This window comes from Miniopterus natalensis, chromosome 1 (assembly GCF_054644295.1).
Source record: "Miniopterus natalensis isolate mMinNat1 chromosome 1, mMinNat1.hap1, whole genome shotgun sequence".
Lineage (NCBI taxonomy): Eukaryota > Metazoa > Chordata > Mammalia > Chiroptera > Miniopteridae > Miniopterus > Miniopterus natalensis.
The window spans coordinates 1,928,976-1,946,910 of record NC_142081.1 but is presented as its reverse complement, the minus strand read 5'-3'; the positions used below and the strand labels follow the sequence as shown (position 1 = coordinate 1,946,910).

Sequence of the window (17,935 nt, the reverse complement as noted above, 5' to 3'; positions counted from 1 at the left end):
TACTAGTGGAAGACACAGTCACAGATAGAACACAAATAAGTGTTCCAGATTTCATTTTTATTTTGCTTTAGATTGCACCACACAAAGTTGGTAGAGTAGATACACTTCATTAGTTTTTATTATTTTTTAAAAATCCTCACCCGAGGATATTTTTTCCATTGCTTTTTAGAGAGTGGAAGGGTGGGGGTGAGGGGGAGAAACATCGATGTGAGAGAGACACATGGATTGGTTACCTCCCACAGGCACCCCGACCTTGGCCGGGAATTGAGCCTGCAACCGAGGTACGTGCCCTTGGCAGGAATTCAACCCGGGACCCTTCAGTCCCTGGGGCCGATGCTCTAACCATTGAGAAAACTGGCTAGGGCCACTTCATTAGTTTTTAGAGGCCAGTGCTCACATTCAGTGGTATTCCTTGACCACAGCACTCGCTGAAGAGAGAGGAGCTTACAGAAGTGCAGGGTAGCGCAGGGCCCTGGTGGGGGAGCTGGAGTTAAGGATGCCCCTTGCTGACTGTAAGTGGGACAGTGGAAGTTAGTTGTTTAAACACGTGTCTGGAGGGCTTTAAATGGGATTTTAAAACCACTTGAGTGTAGTAACATCTGTGTTTTAATGTTGTTCTCACTAGAATTTCATGTTTCTCAGTAGAATTATTTAAAAACTTTAGAAGTTTAGACTTAGAGCTAGAGAAACCCCACTTCGGGGGTTTCATTTTTCTAGATGAAATTGGGATGTAGAGAGCTGAAGATGTAGAGAGCTGAGATATAGAGAGTCTGGCTTTCCGTAGCGTAAGGGTTGCTGTTCATGGTCACGCTGGTTTTAAATGTAGTGAATGTGTATCCTTCTTGCTCTCCTATGTGATGTTTAGGTGATCATTAATTTAGCTTTTGAAGATGAAAGGAAGATAAATCCTGAGAGTCTTCTCCAGATAAAGCTTCAGTTCACAGGTAACACTGTGTTGTTAATTTGTAGCAAGTCTGAAAGACTTTTTTTCAATTCCAGGTTATTTCTTTGATAGAAAGTAATTCTGTGGTGATCATTCATGGTGCCACGGGCAGTGGTAAGAGCACTCAGCTGCCGCAGTACATCTTGGACCACTACATCCAGTGCTCTGCCTACTGCCACATCGCTGTCACCCAGCCCCGGAAAATCGGGGCCAGCAGCATGGCCCGGTGGATCAGCAGAGAGCGCGCCTGGACTCTGGGGGGCCTGGTGGGCTACCAGGTGAGCTAGACCCAGAGAGAACCACTCTCTCCTGTGCACATTTTATCCAGTGTGAGCTGATGGTGGGATCTGATTATTCCCTTCTATAAAGTAAAACAAGTCTAGTTGATTATAGAGCAGAACGATGGCATAATTTAAAAAATAATGAAACTCTGCCTGGCCGGGCGTCGCTCAGTGGTTGAGCATCAACCTAGGATCTAGGTGATCGGGGTTTGATTTCCAGTCAGGGCACATGCCCGGGTTGCAGGCTCAATCCCCAGTAGGGGGCGTGCCGGAGGCAGCCAATCAGTGACTCTCATCATTGATTTTTCTATCTCTCTCTCTCTCCTTTCCTGTCCCTGAAATCAATAAAGATATATTAGAAAAAATAATAATGATGAAACTCTGAATTTCTTGAAAATAACCTTAATTTTCCCCCCAGTTGAATAGGAAAGAAGTGGGAGTTTTCAGACTCACTACTATAATTTTAGAGTTTTAGTTATATTTTTGTATGTAGATGTCTTCATACACAATTGTCTTAACGTAAAAATGATATAACCAGTGTCACTAGACAAGCCAGGCCCCCTCCCACCCCAAAATGGGAAAAATCAGCCAAATTTTACCTTTAATTTGAATCCTGTATTTTTTGTGATCGACAGTTGTACTTGATTCTGTGTCTTTCCCCCATGATACAATGGACGTGGCCTTCTTTTGGAGTTAAATGTAGCCATTTAAACCTGAAAAGTTTCTCTTTTCCCCTTTCCTTCCCCAAATCTAGGTGGGGCTGGAGAAAGTCGCCACGGAGGACACCAGGTTAATTTACATGACGACGGGGGTCCTACTGCAGAAGATCGTCAGCGCCAAGAGCCTGGTGGCGTTCACACACATCTTCATAGACGAGGTGGGTGCTCGCTGTCCCTGCTGTGTTCCCTTCAGGGTCTCAGTCACAGGAGAAGCTGGTACGGGGACCTCCTGATGTGTGTGCGAAGTGGGATCCTGGGGCCAGCCTGGTGACCCGGGGAGAGGATGGGTGTGTCAGGTAGGAACTCCAGAGTGCGGAGGTCGTGGGACCTGACTACAGAGGATAGGCCATTCTGGGGCTTTCCATGATGGGGCTTTTCTCAGATACAAGAGAGGATGTTCTGGAGTCTGTGGGTAGAAGAAATAAGAATTTATAATGGCATTATTAGGATTTCCAGCCATTACACTTGACTGTTAGGTACCATCTGTACTTTCCTCTGTACTACCACCCCACACTCTGCTTCAGTGGGACTCAGAGGTGGCAGGACCCAGAATGGTTGCCCTAGACCCAGTCAGCAGGCCTGTCACACCAGAAGAAAGATCTCCTGCTCTCACATGCAGCAGCTCATCTCTCCACTTTGGCAGAGAAATGTCCCACAGTAGAATCTTACTGTCCCCGTGTGTCCAGGTGTTCAAGTGCTAGAAACATAGCCCCATGTCATGGCCCTTTGCTGTCAGCTGACTCTGGGACAAGGTGGCTGGGGTGGCTCCAGGTCCTTGGATAGGCCCAGCCATGAAGGCCTCTGTGTGATGAGGGCCACGGAGCAGGCGCTGTTCCCTGCACTCTGCAGCTCTCTTGACTGAGCGCTGCCTTCAGGGCTAGCCTCCCATCAGTGGACCTGCAGTCCACCAGGTCATGGGATAGGTCCTGTCAGGCAGGGCACTGCTGCCCCAGTGCAGCTCCCACCCTGCAGGCACTTGCTGAAGTAACAGTGTGACTTGTACCTGTAGAAGCGTGGGGCTGGTCCAGTGGTTCTCCATGCTGGGGCCAGATGGGGGGAGGATTTTGGCTGTCACAGTGACCCAGGACACTGTTGGCATCGGGTGGGCAGGGCCAAGGATGTTAAACATCACTCTACCCAAATGCTATTAGGGCCCCAAAGAGAAGTGCTGGGAGACAGGGACCCACACAGCCCCTTTTAGGCTCTTTGGTTTATGGTTCCGTGATCTAGAGAGCTGACTCGACACCGACCCCCTTCCCCACTCACTCAGCGATGTCTGTGTGCTTCTGGGTGCCATGTGTGGTGCCCTTTCTTATTTTGTAGGTACATGAGCGAACTGAAGAAATGGACTTCCTGCTGTTGGTAGTCCGCAAGCTTTTAAGAACAAATTCGCGTTTTGTGAAGGTAAATTTGATTTTTGAATAACAGAAATATTTAGTATTAAGATTTACTGTGTAGTTTTGTTTCTCTTTATTTTAACATAAACAGTGACTCTTAAAATTCACTGCCATGTGTAGTGCTCCAGATCTTGCTAGCAGGCTGGCTAGGGTGTGTGCTCCTTAAGGTCAGAGTATGGAATACATTTTGGTTATTATGTTGCACTAAAAACTTTCTACAGCCTGTAAAAATGATCTAGTGATAGTTGACTATAATAAAATGCTATGAGCACCACAATTTTAAAGTTGTGAATATGTCTGCAATCTCTGTTTTGAAAATAGCACCAAAGCACGTGGAAGTTGGAGAACACTCAGATGCACTACTATTTCAGAGACTTAAGTTATGAGTTAACTGAAGGGTTCCTGGGGGTGGTAAATATTTACACAAACAGGAAGGTGCGAACTAGGCCAAAACAGTGGAAGGTTTTAGTAACTGCGTCTGGATGTAGGCCCGCCGCATTGCCAACAGAGGCCACACAGAGGCCCTTGGGAGCTGCCTGGTGAAGGGTGGCAGTGACTGGGCTGTCCTGTCACTCATGAGGGGCTGGGAAGGGCCAGCTGTTGGTGGAAACCGTGCTAACTCCAAAGAGTTTGTGTTCAAGTGTTGCATTGTTGATTGGTTTAGGGAAACATTTCTTCTCTCCCCACCCCCAAGATGGGAGCCTTTAGCCTTCGGTGTTCTCACCTGGGGAGACTAAAACGCCGGAACCGACATTTGCAAGGTATTGTCTTACTGCTCAAGGTGACTGCAAAATGATGGGAGAATTTTGCCATTACATTCCTTTTGGAATTTTAACTTAAAGGTGACGTTAAAGATTGTTCAACAAATCAGAGCATTTCTTGATTGTCATTTTTAAGACCTTTTTGCTCTAAGATAATTACTTGATATTTTAAATTTTATTAATTTTCAGTAGTAAAGAGAGTTTAAGAGTGTCATGGGTCTTTAAAAAGTTGCCCCCCTGCTGCATGGTGGCAGGACTCTTGCACCTGCTGTATAAGTTGTAGCAAATGGCTTGTCAGTTTCAACATCTTTATGGTTTATTTGAAAATATATGGAGCAGAGTATTTTCTAAATATAGAACCTTTATATAGGATGTATGTAGTTGGCCAAGAAATTAGAATTCAAGTTCTACATGGTTTTATAATCAGTTTTTTGAAACTCTCAAAAATTCCTTTCTTACTACTTTTTAAAAAGGGATTCAGGTGCAGGAGCTTGGTCAGGTGGGCCTTTACACTAATCTGTGGAGGCCACTGGCTCTGTCCACCCCCCAGCCCATTGACCCCAAGGTCGCTGCTGGCTGACCGACTCAGATGGGCCCCTGGACAAGCAGGTGTCTGTCTGAGGAGAGGTGAGGGCCACTGGGGGCGCGAGGGGCTCACATGAGACAGGGCCAGGGCAGAGCTGCTCTGCGCCTCAGTCAGCCTTAGGTTCGCATCATCTGCTGTGACAAAGTGTGTCCTTTGGGGCCACTTTAACACCCAGGTGCTTCTCAGAGCCTCCTCTCCACCCTATCTCAGAGTAAGTCCTGTTGATGTGGTTTTTACCATTTGTCTGAAACGTCAAAGGGGAAAATACAGGTGTTTTGCTTACCCAATAGCTGTACTGATAATGCTTACATATTACCTTCCCACTGAGATTTACATGGCAGAATCCTAACTGCCAGGTGCACTAGGAAATCAGTAGCCAGCAGGTGGCTGTGTTCACCCCCTACTGGGCGTTTGGAGTCTGTGAGTGGCGTGGACCCTTTGTGGTATGCTGCAGGGCTGCTCCTGGCATTCTTGGCTGTGTTTTGTAAAGACATTACCACTCCTTTTGGCAAAACCGAGTACTGCAGTCTGCAGGTGTGGGGGCTCCTCTGCTGCTGTACGGCTGTCTCCTGGGCAGTCCTGTCCTCTTGGCTGCTTTACTCCCTCCTTTTTCTGGAATGCGCGGTCCAGTCATTTGTTCTGTTTAAATTGGCTTTGAATGCACAGTTTCCTTTTAGAGAAACAGTTACAGCTTTATTAGAAATAGTGTAATTTCTCACTTGATCAGTAATTGATTAAAAGTTTGTATCTCTGAGCATTCTTTAAACTACAGTAATCGGCGCCACAGGAATGGGTTAAGTCGGCATGTTCTGTTGGCATCTTAGACATCAAAGCAGGAGACCAGCCTGGGGTTTGCCGAGCATCACGTTTCAGTCCTTGTGATTCTCACTCTGCTTCTTCCACGGTACCCCTGCAGGTCATCCTGATGTCAGCTACCATCAACTGCAGGGAGTTCGCCGACTACTTTGCGGTTCCTGTTCAGAACAAGATGAACCCCGCCTATGTGTTTGAGGTGGCCGGGCAGCCCCACTCCATCGAGGAGTTCTATCTCGGGGACCTGGAGCACGTGCCACGCAGCCGGGTACACCGCCTGCCCTCAGGGTTCTGCTCTCTGGGGATTCTCTCTGGGGGATGGTCCCTGAAGAGCCTCCAGACTACTCTGAGGGTTTGATCTGCATTGGAGATGTTTGTGATGTCAGGGAGCAGCCACGTCTGCTGCAGTGAGGGGCTGACCAGGACTCCCCTCATGTAGGAGGAAGCCTTTTGTCAGATTACGTCAGGGAGGCCCAGTGATGGCCATTAAAATGCAGGGTGTTTTTTCAACTTTTAAAATGACAATGCAAAAGAACAGGAAAGTTGGGAGAATTTTGTAGTGTGGATTTTATCTGCGCATCGCCTGGATCCTACGGCTCACCTGTACACTGAACTGGCAGGGTGAGGGCACTGACACAGGTGCACACAGTCCCCACACTTCAGTGTGTGGTGCACTGCTATCCCCGGATGTCCTTTACTGTCCCAGGACCCATGTTGCTTCCTGTCGTCATGGCTCAGAGGCCCTGGGCTGAGGATTTCTCAGACTCTCTCACTCTGGGTGACTGAGTGTCTTGGGACTTCTCTGCTGTAGGACGCCCGCTCTGGGATGGGCCGGAGGCCGTCCTCACGGTTACACTGGGGTTATGGGTTTGGGTTGGAACCGCAGAGGTGAGGTACCACTTTGTCCCTTCACTTACCACCTGGGCTCCTCACTGCTGCGTAGATCGTGTTACAAGTTTTTGACATTACAGGACCTTGGTTAGAGTCCCCGTTTTGTTGTTATTCCCATGGCCACTATCCCTTTGCTGAGGCGCACTATCTGCCCCTGGGAGCACCAGCCTCTCCCCTGTGTCATGCCAGTCACCCGCCTCCTCCTGAGGGACCTGATCTGTTCACTGTCCCCCTCTCCTCACAACGAAGCTCCTCTCTGCTCCTTTTCTTGTCCACATGTAAACAGAACTGCGTGTTTCATCTTTTAAAATATATATATATATCTTTATGGATTTCAGAGAGAGGAAGGGAGAGGGAGAGGGAGATAGAAACATCAATGATAAGAGTCATCATTGATTGGCTGCCTCCTGCACGCCCCCTACTGGGGATCGAGCCTAAAACCCAGGCAGGTGCCCTGAACTGCAGTCTCCTGGATCATAGGTCAATGCTTAACTGCTGAGCCACGCTGGCCGGGCATTTGCTTCATCTTTAAAAGCACCTCATAGGTCCCATGGTTCTCTGTAGCTTTTCCCAAACTTTGTCTCAGCTCCCAGCATTGACCCCCCCCCACGTGCTCCTCACTCCCTGCCCCCTCCTGCACTCAGCTAGTGGCCCCACTATGTGCACAGCTCTCCGCCCTGAACTTGCCTGACCTCTGTAAGGGACCACACACTGTTGGCCCTTTGCGTTTCATGGAAAGTCACACTGTCCTCTGGTCCCATGGTGCCCTCTGGTCTTTCTGGCACCCTTTCTGGCTGTACTTTCCGTGCCCTTCCCTGTCCTTTCCATGTCCTTTGGAGGGTCATTTTCATCCTTTGTGTTCAACTTTCTTTGTTGAGAAAACAAACACCTTTAGGAAGTGCATGAATTCTTAGTGGTTTGTGATCCTGCTCCGCTGCAATCCTTCCCTGCCACCTGTCCTTTGGCTTGTTGCTGACTCCCATGTGCTGATGTCTGTCGCTCTCCACTGGGGACGAGCTTGCTGGCCTGGCATGATTGTCTCCTGGGGATGGCAGCGTGTAGGGCACCGAGATCCTAGCTCTGGACAGGAACCCAGGTGCTCTGCCCCATCTTGTTGACAACAGAGTATGTGGACTCTGCCGGTGGGGATGACAGGCTCCCCCCACCTTCCTAGCCGTGCTCTCTGCTCTGCCTTTTCGCAGCACTGCATGTTGCTCATCTGCCTGTCGGTCCTCTCTGGCCATGCTGGGTTTCCTCCCGACTCCGCACACGGAATCATGTGTTTCCTTTGTCATCTGGGTCAAGGTGGCTGAGAGACAGCAGGCTGTGGCTGGTGTCAGCAGTGTGTCTCCAGCGTTCTCTGGGCTCAGGTGCTGAACTCCGGGAAATTACTTGTGAAGCGAGGACATACTTTTCTGTGCTTGTCTGTTGGAAGCAGTTCTAGAGGATAGCTCATGGTTGGAGTTTGAGAGAACTACCTTTTTCCGTTTCTTTTTGTACAGTGTGTTGTAAATATTGTTTGGATAAAGCGGAAAATTATTTAAGGTAAAGGTTGACCTTTAAAAATGGACTTCTTAGACATGCTTCTTCTAAAGTATTAAATAAATGTCCATTTGTGAAATGTTAGTAGAACTGTAATAAAAATGAAAATGGAGTGTTTGACTCTTAGCCAACTTAATTGACTGTGTTTGTGGTAACGTCTGATCCCCTGGAGGGTTCTTTTGAGGTGTCCTTGAAAAAAATCAAATGTGGTGTCTTATACACAGTGCTTGGTAGTAAAATTATCAAACAACAGAAGTTTTCTTACTCTTGGGAAAAACCCAGTATGGCTATAAAATAGATTTTATGGAAGTTCTCGGGAGAGACTTGCTCAGTGGAGGCCTCAGTCCCATGAAATCTATCAGCTTAGAATGTAATTGTCACCTCACTGGGGGTGCAGCGGGGCTGCCTCTGGTCGAGCCCCAGTGTTCGGAAAGGTGCCTGAGGGCAGTCAGCGGTGACCAGGGCTCCGTCTGACTTCAGGACACAGTTGAAAGTGTCTGGTGACAGCGACTCCTAAACCCTTGTAACACGCTACATGCAGCAGTGTTACTGCTGTAAATTGGCAGGTAGGTGGGGCAGTCCCTTCTTCTGGGACTTGTGATTTTTAAGGATGAGGTTGCCATCTTGGGGCTCCTGGAGGTGAGAGAAGGCAACTCTGGGGTCACAACCCCCGGGTTCCATAGGCGTTTGGAACAACTGATTCTGTCTCTTCAAAGTTGGTTCCCTGGAAGACCCTTCCTTCTGATCTTGGACTCTGACCCACCCTTGCTCTAGGGGTGGGGTTGGGAGTGTCCCGTGTGTTGTTGTTCAGATGCTGCAAATGGTACGGCTTTTCTTTGGGGCATTTGTCACAGCGACACACTGAAAGGAGAGCTGCCCATGCAGCCTTGGTGCCCTGGTGACCCACTTGTTCAGCTGCTTCTCCTCCTGTTTCAGCTTTCCCCCCACGTCCTGGAGGAGCCAGTGATCACGAAGGACATGTATGAGGTTGCCGTCTCCCTGATTCAGATGTTCGATGACATGGACATGAAGGAGAGCGGGTAAGAGACCCTCCTGCTGCACTGTGTTGTAATGTGCAGCAACTCAAAGGTCAGGCTACTCATTTAGAAATCTTTTGTGTTTTTTAATGTTAACATTTAATTGTAGAGACCTTTTCAGGAGTCACTCTCTATAATTAAAAATTAAGTTAGCATCTTGCAAATTTTCACTAGAAATTTACACTTTAGAATTAAAACCATGCCAAGTATGGTTTTAGGACCGAAAGTTTTGAAAGCTAGAAACCACAGCCTGAGGACGGTTTTCCAGACCCAAGACACTGTCTGTTGCAGTCCCAGGGGCAGACTGCAGACAGCCCCTTTCCATTGTTTGCATCTCTCACATGGGTGGGTTCCCGATGCCGAGACTCCTGTGGTCTAGACGGCTGCTCGATCCCCTGGCTCTTCGGGACTGGACACATTTCCCTGAAGAGCAACAGTAGGTTATAAGTGGTGGTCACAGTGTGCAGTTTTGACGATAGGATGCTGTATTCTGGACCTTCACTGTGCTCATGTCCCTAAACTCATACATGAAGTTTGTACATTGGAGCAGCACCTGGTGAGCATGCAGATCTCACCTCTGGTGGCTGAGGCACTGTCATTGTGGGCTGTGGAGATACACACACCTGCATGTCCCTTCTTGTCACCAGTTGTGAAAGGTAGACAGACTGGTATGTGCATGCAGTTACTTAGTGTCCTGTGTCCCTTTTGGGCTTACTCCAGCCACCCCTCCAGCCCCCGTGCACCTCAGCGCTAGTTTATCTCTTTCTAAAATTCCCACAAGTTTTTGTTGTTTATATCATCAGTTGCTTAGATTTACCCAAATGGATACCGTTTTATTGACTCAGAATTCTATCTTGCAGCCTAAACTCTCCTTCATTTTCATTCTTCCTAAAGCATATCCTTCAGAAGCTGCTGTAACAGTCTTTCGGTAGCCCTGACTGGGTAGCTCAGTGGGTTAGAGCATCTTCCCGATAGGCCAAGGTTGTGGGTTCGATTCCTGGTCAGGGCACATACAAGAGTCAACCAATGATGTATCAATAAATTGAACAACAGATCGATGTTGTCTCTCTCCCCCTTCCTCTCTCTAAAGTCATTAAATAAAATTTAAAAAGTCTGTTGGTAAATGTTAATTTTTTTTTAGCTGAAAATGTCTTTATTTAATTCTCATTCTTGGAATAGTTTTATTAGGTATAAAAATTTAGGTTGCTATTTAATTCTTTCCATACTCCTGCTTTTTCTAATTTTTTATTTGACTTGATTGAGATATAATTCACATACAGTAAGCACACTCTTTCCTTGCTTTGGTGGAATTTTCCCATAATTGTCTTAGGGTGAGGAGTCACCTTTTGGTCTGCCTGTTCCTGTAGGAAAGTGCTTTTTGGTTTGGCTGACTTCCAGCCACATTCTGTCTCTGGTGTTGGGCAGACTGACTGCTGGGGGAAGCTGTGGGTTCCCTCCGCTCATTTTCCTGCCCCTGCTGTACTCACGGAGCCTGAACGTGGGTGATGCTGCCAGACAGCCTTTCACCTGATTCCGGTGCGCTGCTGGGCTGCTGGGTCAGCTGTGTGACGTTAGTGTTCTGATTTTATCACTTGTTCGTATTTATTCCTGGGGCCATTCTGTAAAGAGGAGCTTCCCTCTCACTACCCTGCCTCTTTTCTCCTCAATGCTCTCCTGTCTCTCTCTCCTGATGTTACAGTGGACTCATGGGTTTTTCCCCCTTTAGACTTTATTTTTAGAGCAGTTTTAGGTTCACAGCAAAATTGAACAGAGAGTAGAAAAAGTTTTCATATTCCCATACAACCTCCCCTTTTGTCAGCATCTTGCATGGGAGCATCATCATTGCCCAACGTCCATGGTTTATACTTGGGTCGCTCTTGGTGGCATATGTTCTGTGGGTGTGACAAGTGTACAGTGATATGTATCCACCATTGTGGTATCACTGGTTTCACTGCCCTGAAAATCCTCAGTGCTCTGCCTGTTCATCCCCCACCCCTGTAACTCGTGGCAACCATGAATCATTGTATTATTTATTAACTTATTTAGTCCATACCCGAGGACATGCTTACTGATTTGAGAGAGAGAAAGAGAGAAACATCAATCAGTTGCCTTCCCATATGTGCCGGGACTGAGGACTGAACCTGCAGCATTTTGCTGTGCAGGACCATGACCCAGCCAACCGAGCCGCACCGTCCAGGCCCATTGATTGTTCCGTTGTTGCCATAGTTTTGCATTTTCCTGAATGTCATAGAATTGGAATCATAGAGCACGTAGCCTTTTCAGATTGGCTTCTTTCACTTAGTAATATGCATTTCAGGTTCTTCCATGTCTTTTCATGGCCTGACAGCTCATTTCTTTTTATGGCTGAGTGTTATTCCACTGTCTGGTGGACCACAATTTGTTTATTCGTCACTTACTGAGGACGTCTTGGTGGCTTCCAAGTTTTGGCAACTGTGAGTAAAGCTGCTGTAAACAGCTTCTTTGGGTAATTACCAAGGAACATGATTTCTGGATCCTATGGTGAGAGCAGGTTCAGTTTTGTAGGAAACTGGCAGCCTGTCTTCCGTGGCTGCACCACTTGCATTCCCATCAGTAGTGAGCGGGAGTCCCTGTTGCTCCACGTTGTTGTCAGCACGTGGTGTTGTCAGTGCTCTCAATTTTGGCCATTCTAATACCTGTGCAGCGGTGTCGCATTGCTTTAATTTACAATCCCAATGATGTGTGGAGGACATTTTTTCATGTTTGTCATCTTTGGTGAGGGGGTGTCTGTTCAGGTCTTTTGGCCATTTTTAGTTATGTTTGTTTTCTAGTTGTTGAGTTTTAAGAATTCCATGTTTTAGATCACAGTTCTTGTATGTCTTTTGCAAATGTGTCTCTGTGCCTTGTCTTCTCATTCTCTTAAGATGTTGATTTATTTAAAGTGTCAAAGTTAGTTACAGTCAGTTTTCTTTCTTGGCAATCAGTTGTCCTAAATTTGGCCAGTAGGAGCCTTTGTAGCTGGCTCCTGTGTCATGTGAGACATGGTGTTTTCTTGCTTTTGGGCATCAGCGGTTCCAGGCTCTTCACCTTATTTTTCTCTACAGTAGATCAGGGATCAGTGTTGCTATCTTTTCAGAGAGCCAGGTTTTGGCACGGGGGGCCTGCCAGGCTAGCAGAGGAAGGTCCTCACTGCTCATGGTGGTGCAGCGGTGGGAACCTGGGAGGCCGGGGGTGGGGAGCGATTTGAGATCTTGCTCTGTGGAAGTGCCTCCTAGTGATGGTTGGGGCCCCTTAGAGCTCCTCCTACACACTTCTGTTGGTTTTAGAGAGAGGGGGAGGGGAGAAACATGGATTTTATTGTTCACATGTTTATGCATCATTGGTTGACTTTTTTTTAATCTTCACCTGAGGATATTTTTTCATTGCTTTTCAGAGAGAGAAGAAGGGAGAGAGAGAGAGAGTAACATCAGTGTGAGAGACACTGATGGGCTGCCTCCCGAATGCACCCTGACCAGGGCCGGGGGGTGGAGCCTGCAACAGAGGTATGTGCCCTTGGCCAGAATCGAACCCGGGAGTATGTGCCCTGACTGGGGTTGGAACCTGCAACCTTGGCCTATCAGGATGATGCTCTAACCACCCGAGCTACCTTGCCAAGGCATAGAGTTTATTTTAAGTGTTTTGTATTTGAGGTTCTGGATTATGATAACTACATTTCAAGGAAAATTTTTACAGATAGTTTTTATAGGAGAAAATAATGGGAACCAGAGGCTTGGGGTCCCCAGTGAGCCTGGGGCCTAGGACTCATCCTTGGGACCCTGCGTTTCCTCATGTAGAGAAAGTTCTTTGCATAATGCTGACAAGCGTCTCGGGACCAGAAGCTGCAGTATTAGGGATCTGGAAAAGCAGTGACTGTCTCTGCCTTGGTTAATATTTGCACACCTCACACTTTCAACAGGAACGAGACCTGGTCGGGCGCCCAGTTTGCGTGGGAGCGGGGCAGCGTGTTGGTGTTTTTACCAGGTGAGTAGTTCCAGCCTTTGGGACCTGGAATTGTAATGCCCGGGGAGAGGCTCAGCGTGTGTCCAAGCATGTGTTAGGAAAATCGTGTTCTCCGTATGGGCATATTCTTTTAGACCCTGAGAATGGGAACAATTGTGATTTTCAGTTTGACTTGTATTGTCACCTTTGTATTGCTTAAAAGGTTCACAAGGAAGAGTTTTGTTTTTTTTTAGAACTTTTTTTTTTTTTTTTAACATTATTGATTTCAGAGAGAGGAAAGGAGAGGGAGAGAGAGAGATAGAAACATCAATGAGAGAGTCATTGATCGAGCCCACAACCTGGGCATGTGCCCTGACTGGGAATCGAACCCCAATCGCCTGGATCCTAGGTCGACGCTCAACCGCTGAGCCACGCCTGGCTGGGTAGAGTTAATTTTTTGAAGGCAATCTTACAACCCCTGTAGAATTTTCAGTAAAATACTTGAGTGTGTTAAATTTGTTTTGTTACATGTATGTGGTTATAAACGTGAGGTAGTTGTCATCAATCTATGTTTAAAGTTTATTTCATAATATTAAATATTGTTAAAGCATAGTTCTGTTATTGTAATACCATGAGATTTATTAGGGTAGTCCTTGAATTTCTTTTTCAGTATTTGAGAAAATAGACTTCTTAAAATACCCGAAAAGATTAATTTATGTTTAATTGTACTTTTTCAAAGTGATGTGTTTGATTTTTTAATGGAGTGGCACAGCTCAATAACACACTGTGGTGGTAACTCGGCAGTTTTGTTGCTGAAGATTCTGTATGAGCATGTGTCTGTTCCAGTGCCAATGGGGAAGTGGCATGAGTGACAATCACTGCTGACTCTGGAACCAGCTTGAATGTAAAGCTCTGGTCACGACTGCTGTGGTTGCTGTGAGTTAGGGTTGTGCCCACAGAGCACTGTTAGCCGACAGTGGGGTGGAGCTGCATTTGCCCTGAGAGACGTTTATGAGAAACTTCTGTGTGCATAATACTGTGTCAGAGAGAAACGACGGAAGCTGTGCCGTGGAGGTGCTGGCTGAACACCTGGTGTGAGATCAGTGCTTTGTGTCTGCTGAGCATGGCCTGAATCATGTGCTTATAAGTGATGTTCCTAGTTTGGTTTGTTGTCTTTCTGTTACGTGTTTATGGGAGCTCAGGTTTCCCATTTGCTTATTTTATTAATAGATCTTGTGTGAAGGGGTCATTAGTTTTCTGGGGCCCCTGTAAAAAAAGCGCCTCAGATGGAAGGCCTGAAACAAGAGCAATGCATTGTTCCCCACTCTGGAAGCCACAGTTCAAACTCCAGGTGCCCACAGGGCTGCGCTCCCTGCCAGGCTCTGTGGAGACTCCATCCCTGCCTCTTCGAGCTTCCAGAACTGCAGTCCTCGCAGTCCTTGGTGTGGGGCCACAGTACCTGTGTCTCCACCTCCACCATTACGTGGCATTCTCTCTGGCTCTCTTCTTAGAAATTTTAGCATTTAATAGTAATACTATTTCATAGTAATAACATGTAATACTTTTGAACTATTTTTTGGTTATAAAATTTTTCATGCTGGTAGGAAGTTAGGTAAATCAATGGAAAGAAAAGGAAACATAAAATTATGTGGTTGGCAGTCACGGCAGCCTCTGCTGTGGGAAGGAAAACACAGAGGAACACGTGTCATCTTTCTGAGTGTCCAGCACATCTTCACTTGTTTTGACACACTTAGCGGAAAGCAGAAAGTGAACAAGTGAATTGGTAGGTCCTTCCTTGAAGAAGATGTCCTCTTAAAGGTTGATTTTTACAGTAAATACAAATCTTTTCTTTCTCTCCCCTTTTTTCTTCCCTAGGTCTGAGTGAAATAAACTATATGCATGAACTTCTCACAAACATGATTCAAAAAAGGTGTGTTTAATGATATTGCTAATTCTCACTTAGAAGCAGTTGTATGTTTTTGCCTTAAATAATGTTGGTTATCTCAATGAGTAGTTACTCATTTTTGTAAGTTCTCATGTATACTTGTGCTTATGGACTTGTGCTCCATTTCTTTGTTTCCCAGGCTGCAGGTCTATCCTCTGCACTCAAGTGTGACTCTGGAGGAACAGAACAACGTGTTCCTGAGCCCAGTGCCCGGGTACAGGAAGGTAGGGGAGCAGGAGCCCCTGCTGATGAGGGCGCTGGGTATGCTGAGGCCAGTGTTAGTCACATAAACAAATGCTTGCTTGATGAGCCAGGCCTTGCTTCATTTTGTCTTTGACTTTCTAAATCAGTTTTTTAGAGTTTTTCAATTTCCTCTGTCATTTCTCAATGTGTGGGACTGTTCTGGTGTCCCTGGCACAGCTCTGGCAACTTTGGTGAGAACCCTCCTGGTTTAGGAGGGTTTCTCTAATCTCAGCTTGTGCGTGAGCAATGGGATTGTTGCATCACAGCCCTAGAGCTGCCTGTGGTGGTCAGGGACCCTTGGCTCCAGCTCTGAGTCTCCAGGGCAGCCTTGACCTTGCTGGCATCCCAGGGCTGCTACGGCCACATGAGGATCCAGCTTGGTCGCCTCTGCCCCTGAGAGTGATCCCCTGGGGCAGGTGGTGCTGCACTGAGGCGTAGGGTTTGGAACGAGTGGAATTGGGCAGGTGACTTGGGTCTCTCAACTGTAGTTGTGTGACTTTGAGCAAATCACTTCTCTAAGCCTAAACTTTACGGTTTGAAGGTCTAGTTGGTGATGTTTGTACTGCGGAGTTGTTAGGAAGATGAATTAGTGTGTATGTGCCTGCACATACCTGTGGCACCTCAGTGCCTGACACAGGCAGTGCCCAGCAAAGGGTGCCCACACCACTAGAAATACCTGCCGCTCACCAAATATCTGGCCCATGCCAGGGTGGTCTGAGCACTTTACAGTTATCAACACACTTGGTCCTCACAGCAGCCCCAGGAGGGTGGGTGTCACCAGTATCTCCATTGTACACACAAGGAAACCAGGTGAGTGACCAGCCCAGGGTTCCATGCTGTGGAGCAGAGCTGGGGGTGGAGCAGGGTCGGCTGTTGCGGCCTTGTCCCCCCACCCCAGGACCTTGATCGAGGGGGTTGTGGATAGAGTAGAAGGACCCAGTTTAGAATCTGAGTCCAGTATTTACTTCTGAGTCCAGTATTTACTTCTGAGTCCAGTAAGAAGCTTCTAAGCAATTTTTGAGTTTAAGTTTTTTAACTCTGCCTGATGGGTTCCAGTGTGTGGTAAGAGTGTCGGACCCTTTCTTTGATGTTTGACAGATCATCCTGTCCACCAACATTGCGGAGAGTTCTGTCACGGTTCCAGATGTCAAATACGGTGAGGTGCCTCCCTTTCCTCACGGTGGGAGCTGGGGTGGGGGGGCTTCTTTGCCCCAGGCGCTGTGGGAGCCCGTCTCTGAGGAGGCACCTTGGAGCAGGACTTGAGCTGCGGGGGGAGCAACGTGCAGGATGACTTCTGATGCGGGGACAGGTGCGGCTGGGACAGAGAGCCGAGGATGGGCTTGTCCTGTGCCAGGGATGCTCTGGTGCTAGAAGAGCAGTAAACAGAGGTCCTTGTTCTCATGAGACACTCAGGTGGGGGTTGGAAAGATAGGCAGTGAGTGAGACACAGATGTGCAGCCCATTACGGGGTGTGGAAGAGGAAGTGGGGAGCCTGGGGCAGGGCCATGAGGAGTAGAATTAGAGCTTCAGTTCTGCTGAGTGATCTGAGAAGATAAAACTCTTGGAGATGGGGGACCGTTGGGCAGTTTCCAGACTGGGAGTGAAATAACCAGTGATTGGTCATCAGAGTCTTGGGGACTTGACCTCGAGGCACAGGGAGAGGAGGGAGATGAGCAGGCCACTGCACTGTCAGGGAGAGGTGGACGGTCCAGAGCAGGACAGTGGCTGCAGGAGACAGAAGGAGCGGCTGGTTTTGGGTGGGTTCTGAAGGCTTTGCTGAGGGGTCTGATACGGGCTTGTGAGGGACTCGGGGGTGATGCTTGGCACCTGCGGCCTGAACTGGAGGTGGAGGCCAAGTCCGTGGCGGAGACTGGAAGGCCGGGGGTGGCAGGGCGAGGAGAGGCCTGTGTGAGCCTGGATGTGGGGTGGAGTGGCAGGTAAAGAGGAGCTCCTGGGGCAGCCAGTGGGGCCTGGACCCCGATCAGAAAGCCTTCGCGGATGTCTGTGAGCAGGCACGTCCTGCTGACAGGTCGAGGTCAACAGAATGAACATGGGCTGAGGGATTTAGCCACTTGGTGGTCATCGGTGACCTTGACAAGCAGTTTTGGTGGAGGCAGAACCCGCCAGGTATGGGCTCTAGGAAGGACAAGGAAAGGGGGGAGCTGGGCAGACTGCCGGGCAGGGGGGCCAGAGAGAGAACTCACTTCCTGGCAGGAGACCCAACATGTTTTTGTTGAGTGATGGGAGCAGTGCAGGGGACGATGCTGGAGAGCTGCTGGCTGCATGGGACAGGGCCGCGGTAGGGATGTGGGGTGTACTCCTGGTCACAAGGAGGACAGCGGGAGTTCTGAGGGCCTCCACTTCCTCGGGGACCAGAGGCACGGTTGTCAGTCTAGAGTGACGAGGGAGAAGGCGGTAGAGGCTCGAGGGGAAGGCATAAGATGGTGCCCTGAAGAGAGGGGCGGAGTGGATGGGGTCTCTCTGTGGGCCACTGGAGACTGGTGACCAGGAAGCGAAGGGACAGGCAGCCTGTTGGCTATTTGGTGGTCTTGGTGTGGGTGGACAGCTGTCACTGAGCAGGGCTGGGCCTGAGCCAGGTGTGTAGAGCAGAATGCAGGCTGACAGTGCTCTGGGTAGGAGGGGAGTGAGGCCTTACGGGGACACGGGAGGGCAGACAGCAGGTCCTCATAGGGACCGATCACAGGGCTCCTTGAGTCCTGGATCCGAGAGGGATGCTTGGTGTTGAGTGGAGGAGGGGAGGGGATGTGGCCGTGGAGAGATGAGGTGGCTTATGCACTGCTGGTAGTTGGCTAGTGGAGG

At 48.3% G+C, this 17,935-nt stretch overlaps 1 protein-coding gene across 2 annotated transcripts in view; it reads left to right on the top strand.

Annotated features, from left to right (window-relative positions):
• The window catches only part of TDRD9 (tudor domain containing 9), a 57,605-nt gene that overhangs the window by 13,862 nt on the left and 25,808 nt on the right, over nucleotides 1–17,935 (top strand). For both annotated transcript variants that reach the window (XM_087813726.1, XM_087813725.1), the window contains 9 exons: nucleotides 1,000–1,221; nucleotides 1,979–2,101; nucleotides 3,267–3,347; nucleotides 5,604–5,768; nucleotides 8,870–8,973; nucleotides 12,905–12,969; nucleotides 14,803–14,857; nucleotides 15,012–15,096; nucleotides 16,214–16,271. In XM_087813726.1, coding sequence (XP_087669852.1) covers nucleotides 1,000–1,221; nucleotides 1,979–2,101; nucleotides 3,267–3,347; nucleotides 5,604–5,768; nucleotides 8,870–8,973; nucleotides 12,905–12,969; nucleotides 14,803–14,857; nucleotides 15,012–15,096; nucleotides 16,214–16,271 — 958 coding nt within the window. The remainder of the gene's footprint in view (nucleotides 1–999; nucleotides 1,222–1,978; nucleotides 2,102–3,266; nucleotides 3,348–5,603; nucleotides 5,769–8,869; nucleotides 8,974–12,904; nucleotides 12,970–14,802; nucleotides 14,858–15,011; nucleotides 15,097–16,213; nucleotides 16,272–17,935) is intronic.